The 20,904-nt window shown below is 43.3% G+C and overlaps 1 protein-coding gene across 17 annotated transcripts in view; it reads right to left on the reverse strand.

Annotated features, from left to right (window-relative positions):
* Positions 1-20,904, reverse strand: part of AAK1 (AP2 associated kinase 1) — a 171,787-nt gene that overhangs the window by 41,996 nt on the left and 108,887 nt on the right. For 11 of the 17 annotated variants that reach the window (XM_019970439.2, XM_070798911.1, XM_019970440.2 and 8 more), the window contains exons 9-15: positions 19,576-19,679; positions 17,825-17,904; positions 13,306-13,460; positions 11,587-11,876; positions 7,416-7,676; positions 3,141-3,373; positions 1,461-1,618 (exon numbers count right to left, since the gene is read on the reverse strand). In XM_019970439.2, the coding sequence (XP_019825998.2) occupies positions 1,461-1,618; positions 3,141-3,373; positions 7,416-7,676; positions 11,587-11,876; positions 13,306-13,460; positions 17,825-17,904; positions 19,576-19,679 (1,281 nt within the window). The remainder of the gene's footprint in view (positions 1-1,460; positions 1,619-3,140; positions 3,374-7,415; positions 7,677-11,586; positions 11,877-13,305; positions 13,461-17,824; positions 17,905-19,575; positions 19,680-20,904) is intronic. The other 6 variants (XM_019970438.2, XM_070798914.1, XM_019970448.2 and 3 more) reach the window with 3 other exon arrangements.

The following is a 20,904-nucleotide window of genomic DNA, read 5'->3' on the forward strand; positions in this document are numbered from 1 at the left end:
GAGGAGAATCCCACAATGCACACCCAGGCAGGAGGTGAAGAGCATCCTCCAAACTGACATCACTCTTGACTATTTTTACCGCAGAAAGGCAGCACCTTGGCTATTCAAAGGTCCTTATCTAGCCACTGCAGTAACTGAGAAACAGCTGAGCAAAGAAAGGAAGTCTGAAGCCCTGAAGCTTGAGCATATTACTCCCAGCAGAATGCCTTCAGCCTTCACACTGAGTCCATTTATCTCTACATAATTCTAATGAGTGTGATAATCTGTTTTCCACATTAGAAGCAGTCAGGAGAGCGAGTGAGAAGAAAGATGGCAGTACTGAGATGTTATGAGGGATGGGCACAATGACAACAGCTTAATGTAAAAGCCAACAGCTGAATAACAAGAAGAGTGACAGGAAATTATTAAAAAATAGAGACAAGAATTTTAAAACTAGGGCGTCACTTAATAGAGTGCAAAATACTAATTTTCAGTAGTCCATGAAGGTGTTTCTATTTATAATCTAGAGCAATAGGTGGTATACATAATGATAGCACAAACTGACAATGAATGTCAAAGGAAATTAAATCCTATTCCCTATGAAGACTAAAAAGAAAAGGGGGCAAGAAAGCATATGGATTTTGTTGTTGTTTAGTCGCTAAGTCGCGTTCAACTCTTTTCGACCTCATGGACTGTAGCTCGCCAGGCTCCTCTGTCCGTGGAATTTTCCAGGCAAGAATACTCAAGTGGGTTGCCATTTCCTTCTCCAGGGAATCTTCCCAACCCAGAGATCGAACCTGCATCTCCTGCACTGGTAGGCAGATTTTTAGCACTGAGCCACCAGGGAAGCCTATACATATTTTAAATGATGTCCATAAAATAACAAAACTAAAATGTTTGATCAAAGCTCTTATCATTCACTCTATTCTGATCATTCTTTTAGCCTGTGCTTTTGTTGACACTAAGGTACTTTTTTTTGAACTGTATCATATTGGAGAATTTTTCCCAGGGTATATACTGTTGTTTTCTGGCGAGGAGGCGGGGGGAGAGAGAGAGAGAGAGTGTGTGTGTGTGTGTGTGAGAAAGTGTGTGTGTGTGTGTGTGTGTGTGTGTGTTAGAGAGAAAGAGTGTGTGTGTGTGTGTGTGTGTATGTAGGCATCCTGCCTTTCATATTAGCCGGTGGATTTGAGGGTGCTACTGTTTGGAGATGCCATCACACACCTCTAAAGAGTAAATGTACTTGACACTATCATACTGATCTCTGCTACCAAACCTGTCCTAAATGTTTCCAACTCTCCCTGCTGCTCCCACAACACAACCAGGACTTCCTGAGGACAAAAAGACTTTGGCGCTCTGGTGAAAATATAAATTGATTTGCACACATACTTCAAAGTCAAGTCTTGGGTCCAAACCTACATTTTCACAGGCATACCCCTCTAGAATTAAGGTTCAATACCCTCAAAAAGATACTGATTACTCACCTTCCCCCAGCTTGGCAAAGTCCTTGTTTAGCAGTTCTTCAGCTGTCAGTTTGGAGAAATTGTCGTCATCAAAGGGATTCCAGGTAGAACCTTCTGAAGGATTATAAACATTTTGCTGGGAGGCCCGAGGGGAGCCTGAAGGAGTGGTGGTTGCAGACCTAGGTAGGTTCCCACCCCCACGAAATAAAAAGATACATGAAGGTTGAAAAGGGTCAATCTATTCTTCTTGTTTCAAGATTAAATTATTTTCTAAGTCTAACTAACACCTTCCACAGTATTTTTCTAAAAGGTCTTCCCGAGGCAATGGAAGTTTCCACAAATGCCCTTTCCACTGTGTGAAACAAACATCTCTCTTTCTTTTGTGATTCACTATCTCTCATTACTTCTTTAATCTCTCACTTATTAGATTTTTGGCCTCATCTGTGAGTTCTTTCATTCAGGATCCCAAACCAACCTGTTGCTGGGCTCGTTCACCCTGTGGTGACCACTGTAACAACTGGCCCCAGAGGGGCTGAGGCCTATTCTGGCTGCCTCACATCTGTCAGGGTCCTGCATCAGTGGACACCATCACAGTTAAAGAGCAATAGAGACAGTTTCCACCATCCTGGGGCTCCTGGGTGTCATTACCTAATTTCCTCTTAAGTCTCTTTTGATGCCCTTTGCATTTAGCTAATGACTTAAAGATTTTTAACTTAGCACATGGTTCCAAGAAAGTGGAGAAGGCAGTGGCAACCCACTCCAGTACTCTTGCCTGGAAAATCCCATGGGTGGAGGAGCCTGGTAGGCTGCAATCCATGGGGCTGCTAAGAGTCAGACACGACTGAGCGACTTCACTTTCACTTTTCACTTTCCTGCATTGGAGAAGGAAATGGCAACCGACTCCAGTATTCTTGCCTGGAGAATCCCAGGGATGGGGGAGCCTGGTGGGCTGCCGTCTATGGGGTCGCACAGAGTCAGACACGACTGAAACAACTTAGCAGCAGTAGCAACAATGACTTAAAGATTTTTAACTTTAGTACATGGTTCCAAGAAAATTGAGGGTTTGACACTGCATTTACGCAACAAACACTCATTGCGATCTACTTGATGTCAGGCACAGAGCCTGTCACCAGATTTACTAAGCTTGGTTAAACCATGGTGCTTGTTACGGACGAACCTACAGGCCAGGTCAGATAGACATACAAACAAGTAATACAGTGTGAAACATGCTCAAAAGACAGTTCAGACAAAATTATATATGATACCAGAGGAAGGGTCAAAGAGAAAATAACTGTGTACATGGATCTTAACGAACAAACAAGCAGTTCCTAAGTGGAACAGAAGGAAAGTGGCAGTTCTACCAGTGTGATATAATAGGCCTTGATCTGTTAACCAGTCAGTTCAGATATTATTCCACAGAAAATGGGGAGTCAAGAAAATGTTATCGGCATGTAGAGATTTGGTCAGATCAAGAATTTAGAAAACACTCTATACGGTATGGGATGGATGAGACTGAAACAGTGAGGCAAGTAAAAAATTATTTTTTAAGATCGGTCTGATCTATGCACTACAGGAAAATTCAGTTTCTCATTAAACCCAGACACGCACCCCTAAACGTACATCTATACACAATTATGTACATAGCAAAAATTATACAGCAATGGCCCCCCAGCAGCCCTTGCCCACAGAAGCAGTACATACTTGGACTTATTGAGACTGGCCTCAGCTGCAGCTGCTTGGAGCAGCTGGGTTGATTTGCTGGCAGGGACCCCAAAGACTGCGCTGTGGGTCACGTCGCTGAGAATTCGCCTGTGCCCAGCACGCTGGGCTTTGGGGGATGATGGAGGAGTGAGAGATCCGAGTTTCTGCCCCTGGATGGTAGGAGGTGGGGTTGTCTGAACCTTTGGCTGTTGTCTTACTGGGGCTTGAATCTGCTAGGAAGAGAGATGAAAGTGTTCAAGAGAGGGGAGATGGGTGGGGGAGGAGAAGAAAAACAAATAAGCAGACAAGCATAACAAAAAATGCCATGTGAGAGCTAACATATGGCTCAAATGGCACAGTTTCTCAATAACACCCAGACTGTCTAGGCTTCCTTGACAATCTGAGATGCAGCCTTGAGCCTGACACCAACAGAGTACTTACCTGGTGCTTATATATACATTTCAGTCTTCATCAGCAATAATAAACAAGGTAACCATACGCAAGTCGACCCAAAGACTGCAGAAGTCATCCCTAGGTCTAAAGATCTAGAAAGTTTCCTGAAGGACAACTTTCTGCTTTCAAAATTCGTTCAGAATGCCTCCAAAGGGTAGGCTTCAAGCATTCCACTACCAGAGTCACAAGCCAACAAAGGCTCACCTCCAGCTAAAACACGATTGAGCTGAGTGAGTTCTGCTAGGAGATCCCTGACTTTCTGACAGAACACAGACTACTAGTTAGAAATAAGTGAGACAGAATTTCACTGTGATTAAGAAATGGCAGTTCTTTTTTGCTTTTGCTGTTAACACTGTTTCGTTGACAGGATGGGTCTTACAGGATTCTGTTTCTGCAGTGACCTCTGAGAAAATGTAAGCACGGGGGCAGTTGGATTAATCTGTCAGAATCTTCATTTTGGAAATGGCACCAAAGAACAAGGTAGAGGATACAATAAGAAAAAAATGTTAAAGCCCTTGATGATGACTGACCTAATAATATGAGATGTGGGCCTTTTTTAGAAGGAAGGCAGGATGCACAGTCACCAGAGAAAAAAAAATTGGAGGTAACATCCTTGTTCCCATGTGGTGAGTTTTTAAGCATAAGCCATGATCTACAAAGTTCCATGTCAAGAAAATGATCAAATTAAAAAGGTTAAAGAGGAACACCTAATCCTTTTCTTCCTAACTGTCAATCCAGAAATAAAGGAATTTAAGACTATTCAATGCCTCAGGGGTTGAACTATCCCTTCCCTCGTCTCTCATCTCAGACTGGAGCTGTCCCTCCATGCTGCAGGTCAGTTCCTACATTCTATGTCTTCAAAGGCTGGCCCTGGGAGAGATTCCAGAAACTAGTGTCCAGCTACTTGGGTCAGGATGCTGACAGCCTGGGGGTTTCTGTCCTTATACTGACTCAGGCTTTAATTTTACTGAGGCAAGCTATGTGCATGTAAGAGTACACAACCACTCACCAACTGAATGAATGAAATAATATAAGGTTCTAATGTTGATCAAATTAAGGTCAGAGGGTAAAGCACTTTGCATCTCTGAGGGAGAAGCAAAGTGCCCTGTGAAGCAGCCCAGAGCTCCAGCTCCACAACTTCCTCAGGGCTCCAGGAAGCAACAGCCAACCTAACTAAAGCCAGTCCCCTCAGGGACAAGAAGGGATTTAAGGACAGAACTAGATTTGCTTATTTCTTGGAGTTTAGGACATCCATTACTCTGAAAAGGGTACTTAACTGTTGAGGCCCTTTATTTTGAAGAGTCCAAACTACTCGGAGAACATTTTCCCTTCTTCTCACCTATTCTCCGCATGCCGCACACTGGAGAACACATGCTTCTGTCATGACGACACCTTATCCTACCACAGCTACCAATTCAAAGGGGCTGCAACCCATCCAGCCACATCCCACAACAGCCTTATCAAGCAGTTTTACTTCCCATCAGAATCTCAGACTGAAGACTCAAGAGGGATCTTAAGACAGCATGGATTCCAACTCCCTCGTTTTAGAGACAATAAGACCAAAGCCCCCTGAGGTTAAGTGCTTGCTCAAGGTCACAAGGTCAATTGAGGGCAAAATCCATGTCTCGACTATCGCTCAGGACTCTCTTTTTTTGCACAACGATGCTTCCTCATCCAAAAATGAGATTATAAAGGAGGAGAGAGACACATAACACAGGGGGAGAGAAGCAAGGTGGACTCAACATGTCTATCTTGCCAAAGATTTTTTAAAAAGCAAAACTATGAAAGAAGTATAATCACATCAAGAAATATAAGAATACAGACAAGGGGAGAAAAACCACCTCAACTTCCACTCCACTACTCTAGTACAATTGTTCTTATCTTTTATTTGGTATCTTATATTTATGTGTATTTTAAGGACATACTCTTCCTGTAATTTCATCTCTCCTTTAGCATTACCCCATGAGCTTTTCCATACTGTTGTACAGACTTTTATAACCGTGACTTTTAAGGACTGCATAGTTAGGTTGTTGGAATGAGGAATGTTGCTTCCATGCCTGTGCTGATCATTAAGACTGCAGTAAACCTCTGTGGGATACGGCCACATCCCTGCTGTGAAAGGGCTGCACGGTACAATTTACATTCACTTACCTGGTTCTCTAGGTAAGTCCTATAAAGTCATGGGAAGAAGGGAAGGGTCAAGGCCAGGAAACTCTCTGGCTCCTGGCTGAAGCCCATTCTGCTCTTGTCCCCTCTCCGTACTCTTAACCAACTACCCCTGAACAAAGTGCCCAAGTATTTTTTCATTCAAAAAACATGGAGAAGGATCACAGTTCATTCCCAGAAAAGTGGATATTTTGTCCACGGTCAGCAGAGAGGGTTCCCGTGAGAAGTGTACAGTCAGTGGCAGCACTGTCATGACCCTGGATGAGCACTGCTGGTGCCCTTGAACACAGATCAGGATTCTTCAAATCTTGCCCCAGCTCTGCTGCTGTCAGTCTGTGTATCTCGGGTGATTCCCATTCTAGCCTGGACCTCAGCTTCTAATTCCATTACAGGAGGACTGGATGAGACAAAATCTCAGCTACATGATATGATAATTTTTTAAAAACTGTTTTTCCATTAGCAAGAGGAACTCTGTTACTTGTTAAAAAAACAGAGAATGATCGTCTACCACACGCCCGCAGGAAGATCGAGCTATTTCAGAAATGAAGGTGTAAAGACACTGAGCACACATTTAGCTGAGACTCAGAGAAGACAATCTATTTATGGCGCTGCTTACTTTTGAAGGGATGTAGGTTTTCTGGTTTAAGATCGATGACAAAACTCTATTAGAAATCAATCCTTAGAAAGACAGTTTCTTACTTTTCCTTGTTTCTCTGTTGGTTGGACTTGCCCGGGAACGATAATAGCTGTGATACTCTATCAACTGGGGATGTAAAACACCCTTTTCCATCACTATAAAGTTTTCTATTACTGTCACTCTGTGAGTACAGAATTAAGGGCACTCATTAAAAGCCAAAGTATCATGTGCCTGAGGATATACCTGTGGAGGTGAATCAGAAGAGTGTGTAGAGGTCCTGATTCTAAACTCAGCCAATATATAGAATGAACATGCCCAATTTCTAAACTGACAGGATGGCTCAAATAACAGTCAGACACTCTGGTGCCCAGAGGGGCATCAGGCCACAGCAAATGGTCTCAGCAAGCAGGCTCTTGAAGGTACTGCATACTCATATGAAGTGGCCAGTAATGTCATTCAAGACAAAGAATAAGCACAACACGGTCAGAACTCAGGGTTAAGGTGGGGGGCCTACATGAACCTTCTGAGACTGGCAAGGCCACAGTGGTCACACTGCCCTCTAAAGACAGGACAGGGATTAGCTCTAAATCTACTTTGGTCTCTGACTGCTTGACACTGGCACCAGTAGACACAAAGGACAGCTCCTCCCACTGGTCTAATATTAGGGTGAGAAACAAGAAAGTTTGTCTTCTATTGATACCACACTCCTAACTTATCCCTCTCCCCTCCTTTCCCCTTTGATAACCATAAGTTTGTTTTCCATGTCTATGAGTTTATTTATGTCCTGTAAACAAGTTCACTTGTCCATCAGCAACTTAGAATCATTTTTCTAAAACCTTAAGCTTCTATAGAATACTTCATCCTTTTCCTGGATACACTGGGAAAAGATCAAACATTTTAACCACCAGGGTGGAGAGCAGCCAAGCCTTGGTCCAGCAGCTCCCTCACCAGCTGCTGCCGCCTCTTGCCCACCCTTTCCCTAGCCCTCACTGCGGGCTCCTCTTCTGGCTGACTCTCACCGCTGGCTCCTGGGCAGGGGCTGGCGAGGCTGCTGCGGCCGGCTGTGCTTGGGGCTGCGGTGCGGCCGCTGCTGTCGTCTTCTGCTGCAAGGCAGCCTGCTGAGTCAGCAGCTGTTGCTGATGCAGGGCTGTGGCCAGCTGCTGCTGCTGCTGCTGCTGCTGGTAGAAGTTCTGTATCAGCTGCTGTTGAGAGCTTCCTTGAGATACCACGGGGAACTGAGCGATCACTGGTTGCTGGGCTGCTGGGTGTACTGCCTGAAACTGAGTAGGGGAAGGGGGCCAGGTAGGAGGAGGTGAGTAAAAGCCTGTTTCAGAACCATACTCCACAGAGGATGAAAACGCCTCAATGACAGCTGAGACCAGCACGGAAGGCAAAGGCAAGGGCAGGCAGGCGTCTCGTGGCTTGGCCGGAAAACTCACGAGGGGAACCGCAGGGCACCGCGCTTAAACACAGCAGCGCCTTCCGCTGCCAGGCTCCAGCCACTGCCTACCTGCCTCCTGCACTGCAGACTGGCCTCCAAGGGGTTTCCGTGCCTGGCCTGAGGGCATCCATCTGACTTACATCTTGTGACTCCACATGCTGCAGTGTAACAGAAGCTAACAAATGAACTCCCAGTCACAGAAGTTATCCCTCTTACAAAGGGATTTGGAAATAGCCAGGATTAAAATTCTTCCCTACATGAACTGGGCGAAGCAATGATGACACTGAAGAGAATAACCTAAATGTCAGCCCAGCTAGTAAGTCCTCTCAAGCCCTTCTGAAAATTATTTCCAAATAGCTCTCTTCATTAAACTTCCACCTTTAAATATTCAGAACACTCAGTATACTCTACTACTTAATGATATTTTGTCTCATACTAGCAGCATGGTTTCAAGTTATATTCTTTTGTAAACTTCCTAAGGATAGGAATGCTTCTCTTCTCCCCGCCGCTAAGGACTGTGTGTCAGACACAAAAACACAGCTTAAAAAATGGCCTACTGATGCACAAAAATCAGGATCTTAGTTTTGAAATCCCAAATATTGTTAGTTATAAAATTAACTGGGAAGATACTGTTTGTCTACTTGGGCAAAGTTAAAAGAGTTAGCAAAAAAGGCAGATGTCAATAAATAGCTTGCTTACAACAGCAAAATGCTAGAAACAACCAAATGTCTGTCAACAGGGAGTGACCAGATAAACTACACTAGACAGCCTTAGGAACACTCTCAAGTTGTAAAGAGAAATGACGGATACCTTTATATGCGGGATGGAAGGAACAGAATACTGCAGACTGAATTTTGAAACTATGCAAATGTTTTAAATTCTCACAAAACAAAATTAAAACAAAATTACAAAGTAACAACTAAAAAGCAAAACAAAGCAAACAAACTTGTATATCACATAAAAATATAAATCAACTAAGAATTATGTTGTTAGGAATCAAGATTTCCAGATGAGACAAATACAAATAGAAAAGCCAAGAAGTTAAAAATCCTGTAATTACAAATCTGCTTTAGAAATATAAATTCGAATTCATGATATACATTTTATTAAGAAAAAACCCAAATACATGCCCTAACTGTTCACTGAAAAGGTCTAAAAATAATAACCAACCTATTAGCAAATGGATATGCCTAGCAAGGGAAATAGCTGAGGAAAAAGTGGAAGCAGTGACAGATTTTATTTTCTTGGGCTCCAAAATCAATACAGATGGTGACTGCAGCCATGAAATTAAAGGATGTTTGTTCCTTGGAAGAAAAGCTATGACAAACCTAGACAGTGTATTAAAAAGCAAACCTATGGTCTTTCCTTCAGTCATGTATGGATGATAGAGTTGGACCATAAAGAAAGTTGAGTGCTGAAGAACTGATGCTTTCAAACCGTGGTGCTGGAGAAGATTCTTGAGAGTCATGTGAACTGCAAGGAGCTCAAACCAGTCAATCCTAAAGGAAATCAACCCTGAATATTCATTGGAGGGACTGATGCTGAGGCTGAAGCTCCAATATTTTGTCCACCTTATGTGAAGAGCTGACTCATTGGAAAAGACCCTGATGCTGGGAAAGATTGAAGGCAAAAGGAGAAGGGCATGACAGAGGATAAGATGGTTAGATAGCATCACCGAGTCAATGGACATGAGTTTGAGCAAATTCTGGGAGACAATGAAGAACAGGGAAGTCTGGCATGGCTGCAGTCCATGGGGTTGCAAAGAATCAGACATGACTTAGTGACTGACCAACAACAACAAATCCCTAGCAGCAAGACTGTGGTCTCTAAATACCATTTCCATGAAAGGGAAACAGCTCTTTAGAGAAATGGCTGACTCCAGGTCAAGGGAAGAATGATCCTGGAACAGCCTGTTACATCAAATAATAAAGGCATATTAAAGCTTACTGGAGTCAGAGCCAAAGGACCCAGGAGCCAATTTGAAGAGACTTTCACTGGCCAAACCTGGGACAGTTAGAACAAATTTTTTTATAGTAATGTACAGAAACATATCAAATATATTGGGTTGGCCAAAAAGTTCATTTGGGTTTTTCTGTAACTCCCTACAGAAAAATATGAATGAACTTTTTGGCCAACCCAATATTAAGATGCATGAATTCATAGTGATACTAAGAGCAAACAAAATCTTCATTGTTCACCTTTGGATGGTACCAGGAACAAACTCATTATTCTGAAAACTGGGAAACACAGGGAAAGAGTCATGCATTTTTTTCTGCCTTTTCTGTACAAACAGTACCTCAGGATAAGCAAATACTTGATGAAAAAGTTCTTTACAGAAAAATTCCATCCCCTAAATGAAGATAAAATGCTAGAGTATCAGCACATTATAACCTCTAAGGAATTAAGGGACTTAGGAAACAAACTGAAGGTGAATATTAAGTGACTGGATCACACAAGACAACACCAAATACACTGATTGATCTTAATATTAATAAAATAGAGGACAACCAAACTGCAGTTCTGCTTTCCACAGTTTCAGTTACCCATGGTGATCAACGATATGAAAATATTAAATGGAAAATTCCAGAAATAAGCAATCCGTAAGTTTTAAATTGCATGCTGTTCTGGGCAGCGTGATGAAACCTTGCACCATCCCTTGCACCTGCCTAGGCTCTCCAACCATTGACATCATCTGCTCCAGACACCCAACCATCAACATGGCTCCATGATCCAGGATCCCCTGAAGCATATGATCCTCCCTCTGACCCATGGTTAGAAGATCAACAGTAGCCTAAAGTTATGTCACAAAGTCCATGTCATTCACCTTACTTCACATCATCAAGTAGGCAAGAATATTTTGAGAGAGACTACATTCACATACTTTTTATTACAGTATATTATATTGCTATATTTTATTATTAGCTGTTACGTTAATCTCTTACTGTGCCTAACTTATAAATTAAACATTGTCATAGGTATGTATGTATAGGAAAAAACATATTATATATTGGGCTGGTACTAGCTATGGTTTCAGGCATCCACTGCAGGTCTTAGAACGTATCCCCCACAGATAAGGTGAGACTACTGTATGTCTCCTGATGTGATGTAACCCGAAGAACAAAGAACTATCATCCTGAAGCAAATATTGAGAGGCCTCAAGAAATTACCAGTTTACACAGGCGGTGGTGGGACATATTAAACAGCACCATGGGGCTGCTATCCACCAAATTCAGAATGTGGGAAATTCCACAGGACAAATGACCCAGGTTCTTAAAAAAAAAAAGGGGGGGAGGGGGGCTAAAGGAGGGAAAAAAAGAAGAGAAAGGCACCTATAGATAAAAGGGGACATAAAAATGTATGATTAAAAAACGTGAAAAAATATACAAACCAATTTAAATTAAGACACATCAGAAAGAATTAAACACTACTGGATGATAAGAAATAGCTGTTTTTTTGGCTCAGTTTGAGAACAGTGTCATGTCAGGAAAAAAGAATCAAAATTGAGCCCTGAAAAACCAGCTCTCTTGCTGAGGGTCCTCAACAAGGTGCAGAATTCCCCATGGCCTGAGAAGAAGAGGGGGAGAGGTGCGAGTGATTCAGCGAGGGCTCCACTATATCAGGCTTCAGTGTCTACCTGTGTGTGACAACGGTTTGTCATGGCTCTGTCTTTCCAGGGCTTCTCAAGGAAGACCCCTGTGCCTAGTGGACCTTGTCACAGATCAAAGTGAGGGTCAGATTTACCACCTTACCTGTGGAGCCTGGGCCTGCTGTTGTGGCTGCTGGTAGAACGTGCCCGCTGGCTGCTGTGCGGGCGGCGCTGTCTGCTGCTGCTGCTGCTGCTTGAGGAAGAGTTGCTGCTGGTGCTGGGGCGTGGCCTGGGCCTGGGTGGGCAGAGCCTGGGCCGGCGCGGAAGGCGGCTGCTGTGAGGTGGGCGGAGCCTGAGGCTGCTTGGGCTGAGACTGTGGTAGGGGTTGACTGGGTGGGGGCTGGGTTTTTGGTTGAGGAACACTGGCTAAAAGACCAGGCTGATTGCTGGATCCTGCAAAGAGAATAAACTCCATATAAGGGCTCAAAACTTTGAAACTCTTGCCAAAGCAATAAAGAAGGGGTGATCCGTGGAGAGATAAATCCCATGACCCATGGGCTCCTCACTGTTCTTGCACCTGCAAGTCTCTTCCTTCTTGCCAAACAATGTGCCTCATATTTTTCAAAACACGGTTCATTAACAGGGTTCAAGACCTGTCTCCAGAAAGTCCTCCCTATTCGCCATCCCATTTAGTTAATCACCCCTTTAGTCAGCACCCTGAAAATCTACATATTCAACTGGCCTTTGATGCGACCATACAGAAACACAATCTTTGTCAGCCTGCTGCAGCACAAAAGCATTCTTTGCTGGTTTACATGTATGTTTCACAACCCCAGTCTGCATGTCTGATTGTTAGTAAAGCAGCTTCCTGGAGAGTGATAGCTGTGTTCAGTTACTTATAATTTGGATCAATCCTCTTCACAAAAATAAACTCAGTCAGCTCATCAGAAACAGAATGTCAAAACATGAAGAGGTGAGAGATACCTCAAGAGACACAGCATTAAAGAAATAATTCGTCCGTGTCAAAAAAAAGTTTTGTTTTTTTTTAAAAATATGAAGTACATGAAATAGAGAGGCAGGTATGGGATGAATGGACCACGGGCTTCCCAGGTGGTGCTAGTAGTAAAGAACCCACCTGCCAATGCAGGAGATGTAAGATGGCTCAATCCCATAAAATCAGGGCCAAGACTAGAAAAAGTAGAGATAACAGGCTTCAGTGGCCTTGGAGATCCACTGGAGAACTCAGTGAGAGCCTTCCCTTTTGCTGGTCACTTAACGTACAATTTCAATGGCAGCTCACCTCTTGTTCCTCAAGGAAAACCTTTATTCCTTTTAAAAAAAAAAAAAATTCTTTTGTGATGTGAACTATTTTTAAAGTCTTTATTGAATTTGTTATAATATTATTACTGTTTTATGTTTTGGATTTTTGGCTGCAAGGCATATGGAATCTTAGCTCCCTGGCCAAGAATCAAACTTGTAGGCACTCCCTACATTGGAAGGTGAAGTCTTAACCAGTGGACCACCAGGAAAGTCCCAAAGTGTAAAAGTGAAAAGTGTTAGTTGATCAGTCGTGTCCAACTCTTTGCGATCCCATGGACTATAGCCCTTGGGGGTCCTCTGTCCATTGAATTCTTCAGGCATGAATACTGGAGTGGGTAGCCATTCCCTTCTCCAGGGGATCGTCCCAACTCAGGGATCAAACCCAGGTCTCCCATATTGCAGGCAGATTCTTTACAGTCTAAGCCACCAGGGAAGTCCCAAGGAAAACCATTATTCTTTATGTGCCTCTAGATTTCATTCCAGGAAAAACCAGGTTTCCCAAGGCTTCTCTGTCCAGGATAACAGAGAGGTGTTCCACGTTTCAAACAGTCTTGTCACTGACCTGCGGCCTGAGGCGGGGGCTGAACTGTGGCCCTCTTCCGAGGGGTCAGGGCTGGTTGGATGGGGAGGATTCCTGGGTTGGGCTGAGTCTGCCCAGCTTTAGGCCTCTGGCGGGGTGCAATTGACGTCTCTGTAGTGGGAATGGGATCTGTCAGTCTAGAAAAAGAAAAGGAGGGGAAAAAAAGAAGATTCCAGTTAAAGTATGGGAAAATGGAGAAGGGGTAGACAGAGTACATAATGGATAAGCTTTCATCTCCACATTTACCGAAACCACCCAGATTCACTTAATTGACATTTCCCAAAGGATATTTCACAGGATGTTATATTACTATGTGTTATGGAAAAAAAAAAGTGGGCAAATAAGTTTTAACATATTGATCAAAATACACCAAGCAGATTTCTGACTAGCAGAACATTTATGTGTGAATGTGCATAGAAAACCTCAAAGAGACCATTATATAGAATGCAGTGTTTCTCAAAGCTTTTTTGATCTTGGGACCATCTTGCCTAATAGTTAACCAGAAGTTCCTAGAATATACTTTGGTGATGATGCAAAAAGGGGTTTAAAGTAGGTGGTTTTCAGATGCAGAGGGACTCAAAATTGATTAGCACTAGCTGTCAAAATGGTCTCTTGATAATAAAAAGCATCAACTGAGTTAATCCAATAAGGCAACTAAAAGGAACAAGTAAGTAACTCAAGACACAGGATGTGGGGAGTCTGACAGGAGCTCCATTTCTTTCAGTACACATATTGCCTTTTTTCATAGTAACAACAATTTTTAGCTGGGCATAGGGTCACCCATAGTAAAAATCTCATTGCCCAGTCTCACACGTAATCAGGTATGGCCATGCATCTAAGTTCTGTTTATATCCCTAATGGGATATATACAGATTGTTATGGAGCAGTTTCTGGAAACTTTAAGAAACTCCATGCATGCTCTTTGTCTTTCTTCTTTGGCTATTCCTTGATCCTACTGCTTGGAAGAGGGATGGCCACAACTGCCATATCAGTCCATGAGGGCATGGCCACAACCACAAGGATGGTAGAGTGATGAGCTTAAAGCAGCCTGGGTACCTGACGGCTTTGTCTAACAGAACTCTGTACCAGCCCTGGACTACTTTGAGAGAGAGAAAAAAAAAATCTACCTTATATAAGCCACTGTCATTTGCACTTTCTGGAACTCACTGCCAGACCTAATCCAAGTAAGTACAGAGTGTGGTCAGCTTGCTCTCTGTAATAGTGCTGCCACTCAGGTGGTAGCTTCCTTTGATTCTGAGCAGTTCAGGCAGCTGGCTGCTACCTAACTCAGGTCACAGCGACTGTTCTTTGCAAATACACTTCTGGGAGTTATGGCCAAGATGAAGGCCAAAATAAACAAGCTTCGTGAATATTTCGAAAATATGTCTGGCACAGTCTCCATAAAATTCAAAATAGGAAGTCAGGCAGAGCTGGTTCTTCCTCATGACATACCTCCAAGACAGGTCCATTCCAGACCCTGAGGCTTTTCACTAGCTTCTTGCTTTCATGCTGGGGGCGGGGGGCAGAACTGGTAATACAAAAGCTACCACACTGGGGGAGGCTATGATCTGGAGAAGGAATCAGGGAGGAAAACGGGATAGATGTTGGGGAAGAGGAGAAAGGGGTATGAAAGATCAAGTTCAGGGTGAGGGAGGTAAACAGGCTTCTGTAGAAAACCAAATGCCAAGAACTTCTGTATTGGCCTTCTAAGGGCAATATTTTTTACAATCAATGGAATTTGGAGTCAGAGAAAACTCTACTTGAACTCTCATGCTTGTGCACAGCCGCCAACTCTTTGCAACCCACCAGGCTCCTCTGACAACGGGACTTTTTTTTTTCTAGGCAAGAATGCTGGAATGGGTTGCTACCTCCTTCTCCAGGGGATCTTCCTGACCCAGGGATTGAACCTGTGTCTCCGAGCTCCCCACTAACTAACTGCAACAACAGGCTTGGCATCGAACCTCTTGGCCTGGGGTCCCTTATGTATACAGTGGTGTGTGTGTGCTAAGTTACTTCAGTTGTGTCGGACTCTTTGAGACCCCATGGACTGAAGCTTGCCAGGTCCCTCTCTCCAGCGGCTACTCCAGGCAAGAATACTGGGCTGCCATTTCCTCCTCCAGGCATACAGTGGAGACAATAATGCCTACATTATGAGGCAGATGTGAACACCAAATGTATCAACAACTGTAAAACCATTCCAGAAACTGAAGAGTGCTCAAAATGTCAGTTTGCATGGATCTCAATATGTTGTACGAAGATACAGTCTTGAAGACAGGAGATCTGGCTCTACACTGCCTTGTGTGATCCTGGGCAAACCACTGCGTGTGTGGAGGAGAAAGAGTGAGGATGCTGGAGCTGTGGGTCTTTCACTAACCACATACTGACTGACGACCTGGGCAACTGACGTATACGTCTCACTTTCCATATCTTCACTTGTAAAGTGAGACCAGCAACAACCTCACAGGTTTGTCTGAAGGGCTGAAGGTCACTTGACATATGTAAAGTACCCAGTATTGTATCTGGTGTATATGATGCCTCCATGAATAGGGCTACTTTAAAAATAAAGTTTGAAAGAAAAACCCACCTCTCAGCACTAGGGACTGAATATGATCATGGAAATGAAATCATAGCATATTATATATTGGACAATGTAGACCCAAATCTCTTGGCTCTAAGATTTGCATATTCTTTCAGCATTACTGAGGTCATACAAAACAATAGTTTGGGCATCATGGAGTTTACAAAAGTTTGACAGTCACAGGTAGATTCGATGTTCATGTCTGCCTCATGATGTAGGTATCATGTTCTCCATTTTACACAACAGAGTACCACTCAAATGTCAGCGGGTGATAGAATTCTTACAAATGATTATGCTTTAGTGGGAACGGATCTCTGTGTAGCCTCTGTACATACCATACCTGAGCCGAGTACAAGATTACCATAAGACCAAAATCAGCCCCAAAAGCAACTCCCAAAAGTGAACATGGCAGACTCACTTAAGATATAAACAAGCTGCAAACAAACATCATGGAAGCAGTTAGCTAAGTTTGTTAAAAACCAGTCTTATTATTTTACTACCACATCTGGAATAGCCCCAGGCATTTTATAAATGTTCAAGAATTTTTTAAAACATAGAAGTTTAAAAGATACTATTCTATTAAAATTCACACATCGCCACCTAGGGTGCTTTGTTTGTTTTTATATCATTTTATTCATTTTTGGCTGTGCTGGGTCTTCGTTGCTGCTTGGGCTTTCTCTAGTTGCAGCGAGCGAGGGCTATTCTTCATAGCGGAGCGCGGGCTTCTCACTGCACTGGCTTCTCTTGTTGCGGTTCATGGGCTCTAGGGCATGTGGGTTTCAGTAGTTGAGGCTCGCGGGCCCAAGAGCACAGGCTCAGGAGTTGTGGGTGCATGGCCTTAGCTGCTGCAAGGCATGTGGGATCTTCCTGGACCAGGGATCGAACCCATGTCTCCTGCTGATTCTTTACCACTGAGCCACCAGGGAAGTCCCAATAGAGTGCTTTGTTGATACAGTCTGTGCTAAGGTGCCTTGCCATGGGAGTGTGGTAGGAAAGTGGGATATAAACATTTTTCCAGACCACCATGAGAACCTACCATTCGGAAGGCATGGCAGCCATTAGGATGTGCCTTGCAGACCTTCGACTACAAGGGTGTAAAAGACCAAGAACCGAAACTGAAATCCACTAGTGCTCCTGAAATCCACTGCACTGTGTGCTCTGAGGCCACGCTTCCCAGAGGCTGCTCTCAGCCTTCATGTCCTAGCCACAGGGTTATTAAGCCAGGCCCATTCCTACAAGACAGGATTCCCCGATGATGCACCTTCCTTACATTGTATGGCAGGCAGTCCACGTCACTTCGAACCAATCTTCAACTCCCCATCTCTGGGTCACTCCCTCACTGCTGGGAGGCTCTCTGATGGCTCTCCCAGCGTCCTTGGCACCCTCTCTATTTTCTCTCACAGGGGCATTTCCCCTAATAAAATCTTAGCTTCTTAACTCTTCCCTTGGCCAGCTTCTTAGAATATGGATTAGTTAAGATCCACAGGCTTTTTTGCTCTTCATAACTCAAATGCTTTTGACCTGTCCTTGCCCAATGTGGCTAGAGCCACAGAAAGTAAGAATTCCTGGAGATTAAGGTGGTGGATCAGGCTATGCAAAGGCCAGGACATGAGTTTAGGACAGACTTGTACTAGCAATGTTTAAGATCTGCTGTTGCCCCTTTCTGAATTATCTGCACCTATTCCCATGCAAAGGGAACAGCCACAGGGCTCTTGATTCTCTTTCAGATGTAGATCACTGTATTTTATTGTATTCCAACTGGCAGTCCCAAAGAACAGTTTCTGCCTGGGGGAGACAGAGCTTTCTTTCCTGTTCTGTGCAGCCTCTGGCCCTGGCAGTGGAAGAATCAAGAAACACTAGGCGCCCTCCCCTACTACTGGAGCAACAAGCAGTAGGATACTTGCTCACTCAGGCATTTCTTACCTGGCCTTTGGCTGGGTCTTCTTTGCAGCTGCCTCACTGGCTTTCACTGGTTCAGGGAGCTTTGTAGGAATGGGAGAGTTCTAGAGAATTGAAAGAAAATTTTAAAAGGATATCACAGACTTTTTTAAAAAATTGAGATGTAACTGACATACACTCAGTTAGCTTCAGGTATACAATAGCATTGATTTGATGTTTGCAAATATCACAAAATAATCACCACAATCTTTGTCTAGTTAATATCTATCATGTGGTTATAAATTTTTTTTTTCTGGTGATGAGAACTTTTAAGATTTACTCTCTTGGCAACCTTCAAATGCAATACAGTATTATTAAGTAAGTATAGTCACCATGCTACACATTACATCCCCAGGACTTACTAATTTTATACCTGGAAGTCTGTCCCTTTTGACGCCCTTCTATTTTGGCCCACTTCCAAAACTTACTTTTTAAAAACAAGTTACCAATCTGAATGCTTGCAATTCTAATCCACGTTATTTAACATCATGAGTGAGAAAGTGAGACAGCAAAAGATATCATATCGTGTTAGGTTAGTGCTCAGTATCCCGTTTTAATCTGAGAAACCTGAACTATGGAAAACTGGTCATGAAAGTAGCTTTTAGGAGGCGCCTCCATTTCATTCAAGCTTTCGGGTGTGGGGGAGGGTGATTCTGCTAGGAAATTTCTCCTCATTTCTCTCCCACCTCACAAACATTCTTCTCCCAAGGGAAAGAGTAGCTTACTTGACTGATAAGACTGGGAGAGAAAAGGGAGCTAGCCTGGCCACCCTCCCCTCCCCTCCTTTATGAAAGAACATGTCCCTCAGGAATCAGGGACACTGCTCAGTCATGCAGAGCTAATGGTAGGGATGCTGACCGGTCAAGCCACACTCTCTGACTCAGTTTTATTCGTAATGAAACCAATATGCTGAGCTCCATCTGAATGATTCCCACGTCTGATTCCAAATGTGGCAGTGAAGGACAAGTGTTATTTATTAGCAGCTTCAAACCCTAGTAGTGACATCAGAAGTTCACCACTGGAGAAACTGGCAAGACAATTTCCAAGCAGAAATTACTTATTACAGCGTCTATTAGTAAAATACTCAACAAAGTTGGATCATACTATGACATGAGAAATATACCAAGTCTGTCAAAAGCATGCCTGCAAGCACTGTACTCAGAAAACTGAGTGTAGAGTTTAGGATGACTACGAGCAGAAAACCTTCTGATGGCTGCAAAGTGTGTGGGGAGGGTAGAAGAAAAGCGTGTGGGTTACAGACTGGTCAGCAACAGAAGCAACATCGGGAAAGCTCCACTACAACGAAGGAGCAAAGGGACAACAGGCTCACGTTCCACCAAGCGCAGGGGCGAGTCCAGGGCCTCGCCTTTGGAAAGCAGCCTGCCTAACCCCCTCTAGGTAAATACATGGGCCAGTGACTCTCAGGGAAGTATGACTGCTGACAGGGTAAGGCTGGTCAATCTTCACCCAAAGTGTTCAACTCAATTCCTAGGGTGCTTGGGTGTATGTGTGCTTAGACGTATGTATGTGTAATTGCCTCAGTTTTATAATTAAATTCTATGGGAAAGCTGGATTCTATTTAAAGCAACTGCTTCATAGTTAGCTTTGTTTGAATGCCCCTTACTAGAGAAAGCAAGGAACACTTACATTCATTTTAAACAGCTGACTATTACCCCAGGAACACTAAAGGACAATTCAATCATGTTTACTTCCCCTAAAAAGTACCTCTCACATACCTGTACATTTGGAATTGGGCATTCTTTCTTGAGTAGTTTAAATGAGAAGTAGGAAACCTGGTAAATATCCGGCCTTTTGTCAGGGTCTGGTTCCAACATGTACCCTAAGATAAACAGACATGAATTTGTTTAATGATACCCGAAGAGTTATTACATTAGCTAAGAGGCATAATTTCTCTATTACCAAAATTCTGTTGTTTTAAAATTACTTCTCAGAAAAGTCAGAGAGTGCAATTAGCCCTCTTCCTCCCCTCTCAGAAAGGGAAGCTCTGACTTTCCTAAAATTTTAAACATCCGCAAGAAAATAATGCTTTTGAATTGTAACAAAAATACTTCAAGTTCTGTGCACTGCACAACAGGGACTCAAGTTCTCAATGTGGAAGTTAACACATTCATCTTCGGGTTCCTAGGAAATTCTGGCCTCCTTCTTTCATACTGTCAGCTAAACAAATGATTGTTCTTGATAATTATAACCTAAACTCAAATTTCAAGAGTATACTTATCATTCTTTTGTTGGAGGTATTAGCTGGTTTCCCATCTAAAAGAAACTGCAAGATAACAATACATCTCTACTTTTATCGTGATCTATAGATCATGTGTCTGTCTCCGGTCTTTTAAACTTCTGCCCTTTCTGACGCTAGAAAAATCCCCGGGGGAAAAAAAAATATTGAGAAGACACACACACACACACACACACACACACACACATACATACATACAAACAGTAATGTGAGGCAATGTATTGCTTAAGTAATCAAATGAATGGTTTGGATACTAAGTTGAGAAAAGACTGATGAGGCTGCATCCTGGTGAAGGGCTTTGCAGAAGAGGCAGGAGCTGAGCTAGTCCTTGAAGGCAGGAAAAAAATTTAGTGAGTCAAGGGAAACACAGAAAAAAAGAATTCCAGGTAAGAAAACAGTCTGAGAAAAAATGGACTGGGAGAAAGGCAAGAGAACACTTTGTTGCAAGGAACAGATGAGCCAAGAGGACAGGACAGAGGTTTCCTCATCAGAGAATAAAGGGAAATAAGGTGGGGAGAACGAAGCCAGAATATGCGGGACCATTGACAAGCACGAGGTTTAACTGAATAGGGACGTGATAGGGTGGCATTTTATAAGATTAATCTAATAGTGAAGAGTCCCTTGGACTGCAAGGAGATCCAACCAGTCCATTCTGAAGGAGATCAGCCCTGGGATTTCTTTGGAAGGAATGATGCTAAAGCTGAAACTCCAGTACTTTGGCCACCTCATGTGAAGAGTTGACTCATTGGAAAAGACTCTGATGCTGGAAGGGATGGGGGGCAGGAGGAGAAGGGGACGACAGAGGATG

Source organism: Bos indicus, chromosome 11 (genome assembly GCF_029378745.1).
Source record: "Bos indicus isolate NIAB-ARS_2022 breed Sahiwal x Tharparkar chromosome 11, NIAB-ARS_B.indTharparkar_mat_pri_1.0, whole genome shotgun sequence".
In the NCBI taxonomy this organism is placed as follows: domain Eukaryota; kingdom Metazoa; phylum Chordata; class Mammalia; order Artiodactyla; family Bovidae; genus Bos; species Bos indicus.